The sequence below is a fragment of the Liolophura sinensis genome, chromosome 1 (genome assembly GCF_032854445.1).
Source record: "Liolophura sinensis isolate JHLJ2023 chromosome 1, CUHK_Ljap_v2, whole genome shotgun sequence".
NCBI classification, from domain to species: domain Eukaryota; kingdom Metazoa; phylum Mollusca; class Polyplacophora; order Chitonida; family Chitonidae; genus Liolophura; species Liolophura sinensis.
Window position 1 is genome coordinate 26,924,385 of NC_088295.1, and position 16,268 is coordinate 26,940,652.

General features: G+C 39.2%; 1 protein-coding gene across 1 annotated transcript; it reads left to right on the plus strand.

The window, feature by feature from the left end:
* Window positions 1–866: 866 nt before the first annotated feature.
* Window positions 867–15,887, plus strand: LOC135481961 (uncharacterized). Its single transcript, XM_064761756.1, has 4 exons — window positions 867–1,402; window positions 8,958–9,062; window positions 10,350–10,487; window positions 13,032–15,887. The coding sequence occupies exons 1-4, from the start codon at window positions 1,093–1,095 to the stop codon at window positions 13,265–13,267; spliced, it is 789 nt and encodes a 262-aa protein (XP_064617826.1). The 5' UTR covers window positions 867–1,092; the 3' UTR covers window positions 13,268–15,887.
* Window positions 15,888–16,268: the final 381 nt, after the last annotated feature.

A 16,268-nucleotide genomic window follows, 5' to 3' on the forward strand; every position in this document is an offset into this window, starting at 1 on the left:
TGTCTTTTTATCCTTGTCCTTCTTTGACTAGTCAAATAATCACTGAAAAATAACTCTCAGGAGCCTCAGTCCTAGTGTTTAGCATGCTAACAAAGCACGATGACCGAATGGCCTCTCGCTGGTGGAGAAAAAGCCCAGCACTGAATACTTATCCAAGGCGGATTGACCAATCAGAAACCCAAAATTTTCTATGAATTGTGATCATTGTTAATAACACATGACGGTCTACAAATTATATAATTTGTGTATATTAAATATTACAACATACGTTTCATAACGAGTTACTAAAACGTAGTTAAAAATTTAACAACCCATGTGTCGCCAAAAGGGCAAACCTTACTTCAACATTGTTTCTTTATGTATTTCAGTGTTATTGTGTTTTATATCCACGTTTAAATAAGAACTGCTTCAGCAAGAGCTGTGGGCTTTCAAATCCAAAAATTAATTCAAATTCCAAAATTTCAATTTTTGAGCGAAAGTTGAGTAGGTGCGTAGTGTAATTCAGAACGATGTTTACAACCATTGGACATCAAGGGAGACTACCCCCTAAGGAAACTAGGGACGTCTTCATTCCTCGTGAAGATTAAGCCTTCTATCCTACTTTGTAGACAGCATAAAGAGTAATAGCTGTGAGCAATTGATCCAGCTCAAACCTTTACGAGCTTTAAGGACACCAAAGGCAAACCATATACATATGGTTGCCAGGACAACGCAAACAGGCTGATTGGTGGCGGTATTTCTCAGCGCGGGCTGCAAGGGAAATGCCTGAATCAATACATTTCAGTCTACACTGGCCCAGTGCGTTAAACGTCCATAGATTCTGTCAAGCTTTTATTCTAAAATTCTATAGAAGGCGTGAGTAGTGTGCGACCTGTAAATTACAAAGGTCAGTACGAGTGACCTGCTGAGAGAAGTCATGTCAGTTTGTCATCATCTGGCCCGAAAGTGTTGGAAATTTGACCATTTCACAGGTGTTTAAGCCAGCCATCTGCTGAAGATGTTACCCACAGGCTGGACGAGACCGTAGAACAAAAAGCACAGCTGGTTATGGCGGCCAATACACCGCGTTGTGCTGACGTCTAAGGGCACAAAATGGCGATTTCACCCCTTCACATAGTTGTGCTGAATGCAGTGATATTTGGGGTCCTGGCAACCATCTTCACAGTGATCGCGGTGGCCACAACGGCATGGCAGGATTACAAGTGGGACTACAGTGCACTGCAGAAGTTAAACGACACTAACCACTGGCAAATAATCGAGCCATCGTCGAGTGATGGCTATTACATAGCTAAGCAAAAAGTGACGAACACAGTGAACGATACGGAGATTACGGCATGGGTGGAGAAAGAGTTCTTGTACGACACGTATACTGGCGTCTGGCAGATCTGTAATTCTCTGTCCGGTAAGATTCGTCTCCCTGCATTCCAACATTAAATGTGGAGGAATTTCTGACGTCCGTTACCTGTCAGGCTGATAATAATTTATTTAGCACTCGGGATTATGAACCGATGCTTCCCGACACAAAATCGATAGTATCTTGTAAAATATTAACACATTCGCTTTCTCAGAACACTTTGCTTGTTAGATGTCCACATACGGGCATATAGTACATAATGCATGCGTCTTCCCCGGAAAATGTGATATCTGAGGCGTGAAGATACCAGTAACAATGCAGTTAAGCAAAACCTTTGACATTTATGAAACCTACAAGACCAAGAAAAACAGCAAATATATAATTCCCTTTCTAAACGTGTGCGTTAGTGGAATATAACATTGTAACCTTGTGTCTATTTAATGTTCATGGTTTTTAACACTTTGCAATCATTTAACACAAATGTATTTTTTCACAGGTTCAATGCAGCTTCTCTTGACGATTACAGCACTGCACTTCATTAAAATTTATCGTGTATAATCCTAGGAGTGAAAATATGAGATTGTGTTTGCACTCTAAGGGTGTATTTTGTAAGTGATTTGTACAACACAAGCTTGTTCAATATGACTGTGTTCCCTATTTAATGATAAGAACAAAAAACTCTCCAGTGCTTGGAACTTTCTGCTGTAGATATGTGATTATTGTAAAGACGCTTCACAAGGTGATAGTTTCTAGTGGTAGTTCATCGTCATCGTATACACTGCTTAAGAACATCCAACTATAGACTAGCCTTATTTACCTAGTAAATTAGATTTAAATCTTTGCAACTACAAACCACACCCTTTTTCAATTCAAGGGTTTTATAGAAATGTACCAAATGTAGCAATTGACAGTTCAATGACCAATTGGCGTTTTTTGACAACCGACAGTTTGAAAAGTTTGAACCATTTCATATGTCATATTTCTCAGAAATGGTATGTGCAAGATGAGGCCGGGTATGTGTTAGTCGATAGCAAAATCATCACCTTCTCCTGTGGAATTGCATGTGTCAAGCTGGCTGGGAATTCAGAGGAGTTGAAATGCCATAGACACACGACTTTTATCACATGTCGTTCTGTTGTTGCAGCTATTTATTTCATTTACGTTTTGTCATAGTTCACATTGCTTTACCTGCATTCAAAAGTTACAGGAAACACGTGAAATGGGAACTGATGTGGGACATATACACAACTGTCCATACAGGCCAGACGTGTGGAGGTCAATCTAATTACCCCTGATTAAGCCTCTGCTTGGCAACAATAATCATCGGTGTTGAGCATTGCTTTCCAGGTTGAGACACTTACACGCAGTAAGCATAACCAGTTAGAATAAATCCCTAAATTGAGCAGAGGCCATATTTCGCCGATGACCGTAACTCCTGATTTGGTGTTACTCTCTACGCTGTAAATCCTTCATTATTTTGAGTCGTAATGGTCAACTTGATACAAATAGCAGTTTTTTTATTAGCAAGTTTTCCTACATGAAATTTAAGGATGTCCACATTTCTGGGCAAGAATGGTTCATTTATCTGCCAGAAAAGTTCATCTACACAACTCATGGTACACAACATCAAACACAAATGTATGAAACATTATGCTGGTGAATGTTGGTACCTCATGTGCTTCATGCATTATGCGCTTTGCCGGTTATATGCTTTGCGCATTACGTGATCTGGTGCATTATCTGCTTTGCACATTACGTGATCTGTTTGGCGCATTTTATGCTCTGCACATGTTTGGTACAATATCAGAATACTGCATTACCTCATTGCTCTATACATCTTTGATACACGATCTGACTGGTGCATTATCTGCTTTAATTGAAACATACGCGGTTATATATATGATCTAGTTTGCAAATAAACTGCTTGGTAAACTTACGGCTTGGTACATGATCTGCTTTGTACACTAACTGCTTTGTACATCATCTGCTTGGTACACAAACTGCTTTGTACATGATTTGCTTGGTACACAAACTGCTTTGTACATGATCTGCCTGGTACACAAACCGTTTTGTGCATGATCAATCTTATTAATGGTCAGCCGTACTTTAGCCTATCGCGAAACTTGTCGTTTACCAGTTTGATGATCCCTCTATGATTGGAGTGGCCATTCCTTACCACCAATCAAAATTGTTGATCCATTGTACGTGTATAAATGATTGAAAGAGCAGACAGAAGCAATTTGTTTTACAATGTCTGCGCCAACAAGCGGCCAGAACAACCTTCGCACAGTAATACAGCCCACATTACAGTCTCCATATACCTTTTAAACAGAATTTCCTAATATCCAACCGTAGTGCCGAGATTCATACAACAAGAGATAAAATGAAATTCCTCTACTTAGGTTATATTAGTTTGCTTTGTCGTACAGTGGATGAGCTGAAGGTATATTTTTCTTGTTATTGAAAAAACATGCAGTACAGGGAGTGGCTACCAGATCTGGCTTTTGTGAGATTGGAAACAGAATCTACCTGATCAGGATCTGCTTGCTCCACACAATGCTCGAGACACGATCAGCTTTGTACATATGTTGCTTGATGCATGATTATCAGTGATATATTATTAAGTAATACGATCTCCCATCTGAGTAAACAGAACGCCGCCCAAAAGTCAATGACAGAACTCTACATCAGTCTACAAGTAGGTTTACTAAAAGTTTATCACGAACCTTTGTCAAGAAGCCTTCCCCCCCTCTCCACCTCACCCCCAGATGGATAAATTATGAACAATTATGAAGTACCATTTGTGACATGCATGTGGGGAGTGGCAACTATTGGTTGTATATGCAAGAGCCTAATCACTCTAACACTCATGATTAAGACATTTTGGCGTTTATGTGGAATGTGCTGGCAGACACTGACAATCCACACTGTAACGTACCTACATTGGCTCTTTGGTTTTGGGTCTTTCCAGTATCATTGAAAATTGCTGACAGCTTCCTTTTCCATGATTCCTCCCTAATTTTGTACTTTAAATACTTCCTTAGTTCTTCGGGGTTTGTGTTGAACGTCATTTTGGGAATGAGCCTTGCAATTATTGACCCAAAACGTCCACTTTGATTTACATACGAATGACTGTGTCGATGCATAGATTTGTAAGAATTACAAATGATGATCCATACTATAACTTACTTACAATGGTGTGCCACAGTCAGGATGATGAAGACAATGATGATGATGATGGTGATGATGATGATGATGGCGGTGGTGGTGGTGGTGGTGGTGGTGGTGGTGGTGGTGGTGGTGGTGGTGGTGGTGGTGGTGGTGATGATGGTGGTGGTGGTGGTGGTGGTGGTGGTGGTGGTGGTGGTGATGATGATGATGATGATGATGATGATGATGGTGGTGGTGGTGGTGGTGGTGGTGGTGGTGGTGGTGGTGGTGGTGGTGGTGGTGGTGGTGGTGGTGATGATGATGATGATGATGATGATGATGGTTCTGGTGGTGGTGGTCGTCGTGATGGTAATGATGATTGATGATGATGACGACGACGACGACGGTGGTGGTGGTGATGATGATTTGTCTTAGTGGCTGCTCCATTCTAGCGAGTGACACACATTTGTCAGAATGATGACGATGATGGTTTGTCTTTATGGCTACTCCACTCTGGCGAATGACACGCAGTTGTCAGGGTGAAGGTGATTTTTCTTGATGGCTACTCCATTCTACTGATTGACACTCAGTTGTCATGGAGATGGTGATGATTTGTCTTGATGGCTACCCCATTCTAGCGACTGGCACACAGTTGTCATTTTGTGATGACCATGGATGGCTATTACGTTCTGGAAATTGACACACAGGTGTCAGGGTGATGAGGATGATGGTTTGTCTTGATGGCTACTCCATTCTAGCGATTGACACAGGGGTCAGAGTGATGATGATGATGAATTGTCTTCACGGCTACTCCATTTTAACCAATGCCACACAGGTGTCAGGGTCATGATGATGATGGTTTGTCTTGATGGTTACTCCATTTTAGCGATTGACACACAGTTGTCAGGGTGATGACGGTATCCTAGTTACGTTAATTAGAATAATTAAAGAGCTACATGTACTACAGTGTGAGGACCTGAATGTCTTGAAAGGAAGGTTAAATGATAAGGATTGAGATAATCTGAATTGCTTTCCTAAATTTTTAAAAATAGCAATGTATTAAAAGAGTATTTCTGTCGTTTCCAATTTTGCCTGGTGTGACGTCATGCAAGAACACTTGGTGTCACCCATCCCTGACGTATAGCAACTAATGACGTTTCACTTTCAAATGCGCATGACGTCATTCCAGCATAACTGCCTTACTCGACGTCACATCTACTTGACTCATCGTGACATCATATCATATCACATGAGAAAAAATTATACGGAAACTGCCAAAGATTTTGTTTTTAAATAGTGTTATTCATCGTAAGTCTTTTTGAACCCTGGTGTTAGCTCTGTTTCCTAGGGTACCCTTCATATCATTTTAATATTTCCGCATATCTTCTCTGAAGACTGAAGTAGCACTTTAAAGCAAGATCTCCACCCTGAGACATCAGTACGACATGGTCAAAAACATTGACAACTTAACAAACAGCACTACAGGTTATATCTCACACTATAAAAAAAATTGTTTGACAAACATGTTAAAGAAAACCTATGTATTTTCCTTGCCATATGAACAGACAAACAGATCTGAAACTGCAGACTCCCTTGAAACGTGTGACGTCGAACATCTGCTTCGAATGGAGGCTTACCTGTTTTTGCTATCACTGTAGAATAGTCTACGGTTACTCGTTTCTGTGGATAACGAAGACAATGAGACACAACAATGGCGAAGTCGACTTTCCTCCCCTAATAAGATGATATTGCAGTCACGTGCAAATATGTGGATACAAACGTGATTCCTTGCATCTAGTGTTGTCTCAACAAAACTAATTAAAGTAAAATCGGTTTTAATGTGTATGTACAGTTAAAGAACCAGTCCACTTTCAGAACCAGAACATCAACGAGACCTGTTCAGCTGTAACACTTACCTACACTCCACATATTCACAACACATGACATGTATTTATAAAAACACATGCACTGATGTGCAAACCCCTTGCTGTTTTTAATTGAATCCAGACGTCTTGTTCATAAACGAGTTACGTGTATAAGAGTTACGTGTATAACTATACACACATACATTTTGTTAAAACATAGGCTGGCATTCTTTTTATAAACTGACGTTTTCAGTAAATCATTTCAATGTTTTCTTCAAAACATTGGTGTTATATAGAAAACATATGACATGTTTATTAGAGTGGTCAACTAGCCGTTTTTATTTTAACATGTATCAGTTTCGCCTATCAGTTTTTGCTGTTTATCATTTAATATTCCTTTTGAGATTATTTTAATATGGTGACAGTTAAACATTTTCTACCTACTCTTTGATTCGTGTAGGCAGAAACCTATGGCATGACAAAAACACCAGACTGGTTGACCATTAAGTGGTTCGGACAGACACAACATCCACAGTGAGCATACACCCCAGCGGGTTATTGGTGTTATGCTGACGCACGTTGTATTATGCAAAAGTTACCTCGGCCTTGGGCTGAGTGAAAACAAACGGGAAAAGCCAATCACCAAATGTACCTACAGTATTAATAAAATATTGACATTTCTCTTCACTTTAGGGCAAATTTCGCAGCAAACAGATTCCATCGATTATATGTTAATCCATTACATATTAAGAGAGATTCAGTGCGCATGCGCAGAAGTATAAATAGAGTCTATTAAAACCGGTCTGTCTTTGAAATTGTTTTGTAGGGAAAAGTGAGCTATGAGAAAATTTTCTTCCAAGATTCTGACATTTGTGTTTCACTACAAACACTTCTAGGTAGATATATTGAACTCTGGTTAATATTGTTTAATAGTTAGCGGTATTACTGGGGGAAAGTGGAAATTAATATGTCAATAGAGATATGAAGTATAAGCTAAAAATCAATATCAGCAGATAAATAGAGAGGACTTACCATTGATTTATTTTGTACCCAGCAGTGTTGCGATATATCTTTCGTGTCTAGTTAACGGGTTGAGATGAATTAGTACTTATAACTTATTCAAAGTGGGTAAAAACGTATCAGTACGATAACTTGTACGTAAGCTGTAAACATCTGTATTCTTTTATTTCCGCCATGCGAAATGTGCCAGATGAGGACTGATACGTATTAAATTTCATCCAGTAGTATATTGAAATCAAATGGTCAAATGTTTGTTTTCATTCAAAACAAAACACGAAAGAGCCAATTTATTTCTCAGGTTCTGAACAGAAATTCGATCATATTACAGATGGGCCCTTTTTGTAATATTTCAAACCGAGTGAAACGCTTTTACATCCATCACATCCGTGAAATAGTTTATTGCAAGGTCCCCACAGTCCATGTATTCATAGATCTATATCAGTCAGTATGTGTGTATTAAATAGCAAAAACCTGATGTGAAGTCACAAAGTGATTGGCAAAGGTCACTGTAGAATCCAATTTTTAAATACATTTTACTCAGCTATTTCAAAAATCTAACCATTTTCTACATCAAACTATTTTCTGGACAGTGTTTTTATGTCTGACATACATGTATATACGCATTTAGCCTCTATTTGTACTTTAGTAACACATGCCCCTTAATGTAAGTCTCTGTCATTTGTTCGTATGACTGGATCACGTACCATATTAACAAGTTAGATATAGACCACTTAGCCTTCGCCGCAATCTAAGATATAAGTCTCTCAGCAGGGATAAGTGGGAAGTGTGAGAATAAGCCGAGATGTAATGTGGACGTTATTGTGGATTGGCCAGATGGTCAGCATCAGGGATATACAGCCCGGGTTAGTACGACTTAGGCCTCCTCCAGGCACGTTATTGATTTACCATTACCTCCGTATTCCAGTGCTCAGTTTTGGTTCTTGACACTCCTGGTAACTAATCAGTCTGACCACCCGCTTACATATCCACATAATCTGTTCCATTTCGTTTCATTGCACACTCTATCGTTTTGGTAGTCATGACATCGTAGTAAAACCACGCAGCGTGGGTGCATGTACACTATGGGTATCTCTTTACATATTGGTAGTCTATTGTTTCTTGCAAAACGGAAAACGTAAACCTATCAGCCAATACACTCATTTCATACGTACATTTTAAGTGAATGTTAGATGTGTCGTTCTTTCAGACGACAAAGGTTTATCAGGTTAAAAAGTATGAAAGGTAATAAACTTTATTTGGATGAAAGGTCAACAAACGAGTTTGAGGCGTATGTCCGTCTCTGTTAAAATCTAACGCCAGCAAGCTGCTGATGATCGTGGGTTTTCTCCCAACATAATGCTAGCCTTCGTCCTATTTGTGAAATATTCTTGAGTACGGCCTAAAACACCAATTGAATAAATAAATAAATTAACTAAAATCTAAGGAACACATTTTTGCGAATGAAATCATTGACTTAAATATTGGCACTGACATAAATACCAGTGTCTGGATTACAGTTGTGTCATTTCGTCATTAATTAGAACAATAACTGTGCCTTATGTCCACAGACGAAGCCCTTCAAGCCGTCGGGAAGAATTCCCGGTGCTTCGGTTTTGTGACAGAATATAACGAGGAAACAACACAATTTGATGAAAACGGGAAATGGTTGGCACGTAAGTATTTGCGGTTTGGTGGTGAAACATGCCACATCCACAATCATATACAGGATAACACTAGTGGGAAAGATGCTACCAGTATATGGAGGAAAGCGAACGGTATTTGCTATGTAGGCCTATGGTTCAGGATCATTAACGGAATCTAGGCGAATCTAAACAGTGGTTAGGACAATCCTATGAGAACATTATAAATCGTTCGTCATGTGACAAATTTTCGAAACACCTCTTATATACACATACAAACAACTACAACGCCACCATCCCCATTGCTCGCCGTAGCCAAGATCTCCCTTACCTAACTATTTCATATATGTAAAGCACAGGTAGACACCCACTTGTCATAATTTCCCTGCACAGTTTGTTAGTTTTCATCATTATGCTTGCAATCTCCTGAGGTTGTGATACTTGTTCCACCTCAAACAGATAATTAACTTCAGATAACATCCATTTGGGAACGCGGCGTAGCGATTAACAGCCGTTAAAACCGAGTTCATTGGGCGCAAAATTGCTTGGAATAGCGGTGAATTGATCTCAAAACAGCCGACATAACTCCAGTTATACAGTGTTACAGCTAGCGTATGTGCTTTAAAACTGTGGAATAGACCATAGTTTTATTAAAAATACCAAATGCATTTCCTTGAGGTTTCTGGTTCTAATTCTCCAAAAACGTCCGCTATGTGGCAGATTTAAGTTACTTAATTAAGGGCAGATAGACCAATATTATATTAATGTGACGAAAACTTATGGATAAACTCTTATTCATATCAGAAAGTAATCATACCTGAAAGTAATCTAGTTGTCTGATGTTACATTGGACGTGTAATTGTGATTACTTGATTGTACTAAATATTTCACATGATACAGACGATCTGTATAAGAGCAGATAATTGCAACGGCGACAACACGAAAATGGCGCAAAATATTAGTAAAAAAACCACTGTTAAGTTTTAAAACACCAACACATTACTGCGTGAATATTCAGTGGAACTCTCTTAGCGACTGATCGAGCCTGAGACAAGCAATCACCACTGTCAAACATTACAGCTAGAGAATGTTTTGGACATGGAACTGTGAGTCTTCCTACGTATGCAAGTCTAAGATTTTATTGTTAACGAAAGTGAAATATAAGAATAGTTTCATCGTGTTATTTTTGTTACAGGTATGTGTTATTGACGATTGATAACAACAAGAATAGTCAAAGTTCAGTGACATTGTGAATCTAACCTGGATCTATATTCCATCATTTGGTAACTATTTTCGCTTTGTTTTATTTGTTTGTACAAGGTATGCACAACTCGGCCGCCTCGTGCTTCATTGTTTCTCTTGTTGACCTGTTCGCCGCATTGGTGATAGGAGCTATAGGCATCTCCCAGAGACAAGTTTCCGTTTGTATGGTCACGGGAGTTCTTTATGTACTCGCAGGTAAGGTTTGTCTGATCATCTACACTCATGCATGTACTCAGAGACAGGTGTCCATGTGTATGGTCACGGAATTCACTCTGTACGTCGAGGTAAGGTTTGTCTGATCGTCTACACTCATGTATGTACTCAGAGACAGGTGTCCGTGTGTATGGTCATGGGAGTTCTCTATGTACTTGCCGGTAAGGTTTGTCTGATCGTCTACACTCATGTATGTACTCAGAGACATGTGTCCGTGTGCATGGTTACGGGATCCACTGTGTACTCTCAGGTAATATTTGTCTGGTCGTCTACACTCGTGTCTGTACCCAATCCTGTATGTATGTGAGCTGTGTCTATTCGTCTACACTGGTGTCATTACCCAGAGGTGTTCGTGTGTATGGTCATCGGTAGGTCTACACAGTAAGGTCTCCATGTAGTTTCTGGTGGAGTTTTGATTTTTCCAGGATATATGTGTGCAGTCAGCTTTGTGGATTATGGGCATGGCGAAGTCATATTTGAAGCGCTTCAATCGATTTTCACTTTCATAATGGCATTTAAGAATTATTGAATAAATGGTATTACAGAACTACAGATTTAGATGACAGAACTATCCAGGTTACAGATTTAGATTACAGAACTATCCAGGTTACAGAACTAGATTAACCTGGTCCAAAGGTGTTTCTATATGGATCAACAAAACCGTGGGATTTATTCATCGATAATGCATACCGTCCCTGTGGATAATTAGCATACAGTATAAAAACAAGTACGACAGTTTAACGTGAAGGTTAAACGCAGTGCAAAGTAAGTTAATCCAAAACACATGCCGACGTCTACTCACGCACAGCTATTGAGCCACTATCACAAAATGTTGATTTATTTCAGATATGGTTTTATTCTACCTGTTGGTTACAGTGATTAAGTTCTAGAATCATATCTTTGGAAAGTTATCCTATGTTTATACGGTTATCATAATCCTAATGGATTTTAAGTACTACAGATAAACCAGTTTTTTACCTTAGTCGAATGTTTGAAATATTGTAGCTTTAATATTATTGTTCTTATTTATTAAACTAGTTTGATAACAGCAAGTTCAATTGTGAACGAAATAAAATGATCCACAAATCAATAATAAAGTGCAGAAAGCGTAAAATTAGGCGAAGAAAATTTCACAGATTTTGGAAATTCTTCTTTTCAGCGTAATGCTTGCTTATATTTTCTACTCATCATCCTGCCATTTAGCATTTTGTATTATGTCATTGTTATACATGCGTAAACTGCTTCGGCCTTTTGGGTTTTATCACAGACATTTGCATTCATGTTACATCCACTGCTTGTTAACATAGTCAATGTTACATGTTCCTCTCCGGCCGTGCGTGGGAAGATCTGCCAGCAACCTGCTTATGGTCGTGAGTTCTCAAAACAACAAGAAAGCATGTTCCCATTTCTCGCACATTTGCAAGCTTCTGCAAGACTTCATTTGAGCCCTGTTACCGTCAACATGCACATACACGCACAGTGCTGCGGATGGTCGTGGATTCACTCGGGCTCTGCCCGGATTCCGCCCTCCATAAGGCTGGTCGTCGTCGTATAAGTCAAATATTTTTGGGTACGGCGTAAAACACCAATCAAATGAATACACAATTCTTTATTATTTATTCATTTATTTGATTGGTGTTTTACGCCGTACTCAAGAATATTTCACGTATACGACGGCGGCCAGCATTATGGTGGGTGGAAACCTGGTAGAGCCCGGGGGAAGCCCACAACCATCCGCGGGTTGCTGTCAGACGTTCCCAGTTATGGCCGGAAAGGAAGCCAGCATGAGCAAGACTTGAACTCACAGCGACCGCATTGGTGAGCGGCTCCTGGGTCATTACGCTGCGCCAGCGCGCTAACCAGCTGTGCCACGGAGGACCCAAATAAATAAATAAATAAGTAAATAAATGTCGCACGACTTCACCCATTGTTAACACTCGAGGTAGAGACAGAGAAGGGTATGTGGTAAGGTACAACGGTTAAGGAACGTATCTGTAAGAGGCTTGTCAACTGGCCTTTAGCTGCAAATTCAGCATAGTCGCTGAAAGACGCCTGCCTCACATAGAACGTTATGGGCGACTCATCACAGTGGCTGGGGCTGCCCTGAACTTAGCTATCGATCGAAACGACCCTTATCTACGATGGAGAAGCATTATACATTAAGTCCATGTGCCAGGTTCCAGTGTTAAAATGTACTTAAACGACATCGTCGCTTAGGCGGGCGTGCTGCGACTCACTGGATCCATTCTGTCATGTTGCCGTTATTATAGAGGCTGGTATAGTGTGCTAATCAACCAATTCGCCGGGTGAACAAAGTTAGGTGAAACGAATTACAAGCAACATATGATTCCTTTTAATGAACAATACACAAACGGGAATTTCTGTATTAGACCTTAGACCTTAGACCTTGATTTTTTTAATGTTTTTTATTTAGGAATTTGGGGATTTTTCATAGTACTGACTGCACTGTGACAGTCTATTATTTGTGCCTCAGTTGTTCATGTTTCTTCACACTTTTTATTCCAGCTGTGTTTTCGGTGTTCGGCCTAGGGATTTTCCACAGTAAGAACAACAATGAGAAATATGAGTGCTACGCTCTGGAAAACATCCCAGAAGACCTTTGCTCCGCCCGCACGGTCACTGTCCTCTGGTCGCTTCCTCTGGGCTGGGTTGGGGTTGCCTTCGCTCTCATCGCCTGTTCTATCTGGCTGTTTCTGGCACGAGCGCTCAGAGTCATCAAGGCTAAGACGATGAACATATAACCTTCTGTAGACAAGTGCCATCGAGTGCTGTACCAGGCCGCTTATTGACTAGATCGTTTTCAGTACGCATAAGCATCATTCTCTAGCCGTAGAGTACGTCAATATCGCCTCAACAATAAATCTCTTAGAACTGTAATCCTCAAGACTTACAATGCATATACACTTAATTTCTAGTACAAGAACGGTGGTAAATCCGTTACTAGACCCACCGAATTTCAAATGTGCGCGAATTGCAAAACCAGTAAATCACAAGGCTAAAATAGAGCATTTCATAAAAGCTTTTATGGGTCATTTAAGCATAATGAATGTATGTTATACGTAGAGACAATCCCGAATACCACGTGGAACTGTCAACCATTCTAAAAATAAAGCCAGCTGTCAACGTTTGTATGTACTGTTTAAAAGTCATCGAAGATTACTAGAAAGGAACGTTGAAGTTTTGCAAGAGAGGGAAATTAATAAGAGTAACTTGTTGAACTGAGTAAGACTTTTTATATAAAACACTTAACTTTAGATATGAATCGTTTAACTCATTACTTGTTTGTCTGTGCAAGTGCAATGTCTGAGTAATTATTTTATTCGAGGCCAAGTTTTGTTAAACTGGCCTTATAGAACTAAAGCTTTTAAATGTACCATTTGTTTGTTCACAGTGCTGTTATGAAAAGTATATCTTGTCCAAGCATGGTGGTAAGATCACACAATCTCCGCCACAATCCACCACCTTCAACCACTACGCTTTATGACCTGGATAAGCAAGCAGCAAAGCAAATGCAGAAAGCAACTTGTAAACGTTTTGCTTCCGTGTGTATAATTTCAGTAATCAGTAGATTTCAATAATTATTTGATGTTTTGATCGGCCGGCCTTTGATCTACAAGCAACACCATTTAGATACTTTCTTCAGTCATCTTCCACTGTATGAAGTGAACGAGCCACCATGTCGGTATGACAACACAACAAATACTGCTGTATATATGCTGGTAATGCCCCCATCATCGCTCCCGCGGTGGCATGTTTTTCCAGTTTCCGTCCTCAAAATTTCAACATTATCTAGTTTTTAATTGCTGTTATCTTGCGAAAACTCCACTTTGTGTTTGTTATCAACCAAATACCTTTTTCGCTGTTTAATATTTTAATATTATGTGAATGTTTTAAGCCAGATTAACCACCAACAAAACTTTAACTGTAACACAAAATGCTAACATCCGAATAAGCTTTAAAAATCCGAATAAAAATATTTTTCTTTTGTTTCATTTGGATGGCATTCTATCTCGGCACTGTAGTATTGAATTAAGCACATGTACACTATTACGTTACATTATTGAAGGTTGACATTCAGAAAATGTGCCTATTTAGGTATCATATAGCAAACTATTTCTAAAAGCTTGGGGTATTACACACTCTGAATTGTTCACATTTAAACCTGCGATTGTTGAAATATAATTGTTTTTTTTATGCTTTAACATTCTTTTCTTTATATAACGAAGGTTTATTACAACTATTGAAAGTTTTGTCTCATTCATTGACCCTTATTGTAGCAATGCAGTTTACAAATATTGAAATATTTCCATCGTTATATGGAAGGTTGAAAATCGAGAAAGGGTTAAATATCACACTGTTACTCTTCAATACGTGTTGTTTTCCACCAACAGGTTAGCTTCTTTGCACACCTTGTAAGACATTTGTATGAAATGTCGGTGACAATTCATATTAATAGTGGAATTTTATAATACTCGCCAAATATTATTGTTCTTGTTTATGTTGTTTTCATTATGAGGCTTATATGTCAATGGCCTAGTTGGTTATGTTGGTTAAAATCTGCACTTTATTCATGGAGCTGCAGGAGTACTCACACTTTAGCATGTTAGGTCTTTTGTACGCGTTATGAAGTCAAGGTTGTCAATTCTACATTCAGTCCTTCTGTTTTACATTGTACGGTGAACAAATATATAAAAACGGCCATATGTGGAAGCCGGATAAGGCCATCATCGTGCCATCGTACCATCGTTCCACGATGGCTCGAAGCGATGACACGATGGCACGGTGGCATGGTACCATCGCTTCCTGTGACATGGCTTCATGCAATCGTGCCATCGCTCCGCTCCATCGTCAGGTGATGGCCCTATGCGGCTTCCATAGCCATATGTTAGCATCTCGCACAAGCTACACAGTGTTTGTCCGTGCATAATACGCCCAGTTTTTGAGGTGTTATATATAGTTATGTGTTACTTATTATGACAGGTGATACAAATAAATACTGTCCTTGTTATCTGTTCAGTGTTATATCATCATTTTTCACATTCTGTTTTACGACTTATTTTCCGAATTTGCTGTCCGTGTTAGGTATATGTGATACGTAGCCGTAAATGCTTATGGCTTTTTTTAGATAGCTGGTAATTATTTATGTATAAAAGTACTATACCTGCACCTAAGTCATACCATACACCGTTTGATTTATGCATTGCAATGGCTTACGCGATCGTTTTATCATAGAAAGGCTATGGCAAATGTTTTTAATGTCAAAAGTTAGCTTCTTTGTAGATTTTGTTGCTATAAATGTACATGCTTTATTTTTATAACTCTGTTTGTGTATGAACCTAAATAATACTTATAATACCTAAAGGTGATGTTATACATATATATACATATATTTATCACATGAAATAAATACTCTTATTCGATCTCCACTCGTTAATTATAAATTTATTATAGGCTTTGTACATATAAAGCATCACCGTGTTGATAATTATTTTATTAGTAATTGTACAGCCGTGGTAGTATATATATATATATACTTCACATGTCAACCCGGTAGCCATGTTTACTTTGGAACGCTCCATCTGCAGGTTACCACACGGGATTGTACACATCTATCGACTACATGCTAAATGTTGGCACGCCTCCTGTGCAGCACACTATAGGCACTAGAAATCAGCGGGCATTGACGCACAGGGAACGTGATAAGAAACGTGACAGATAAATAACTAATCGGCTGACCACAAG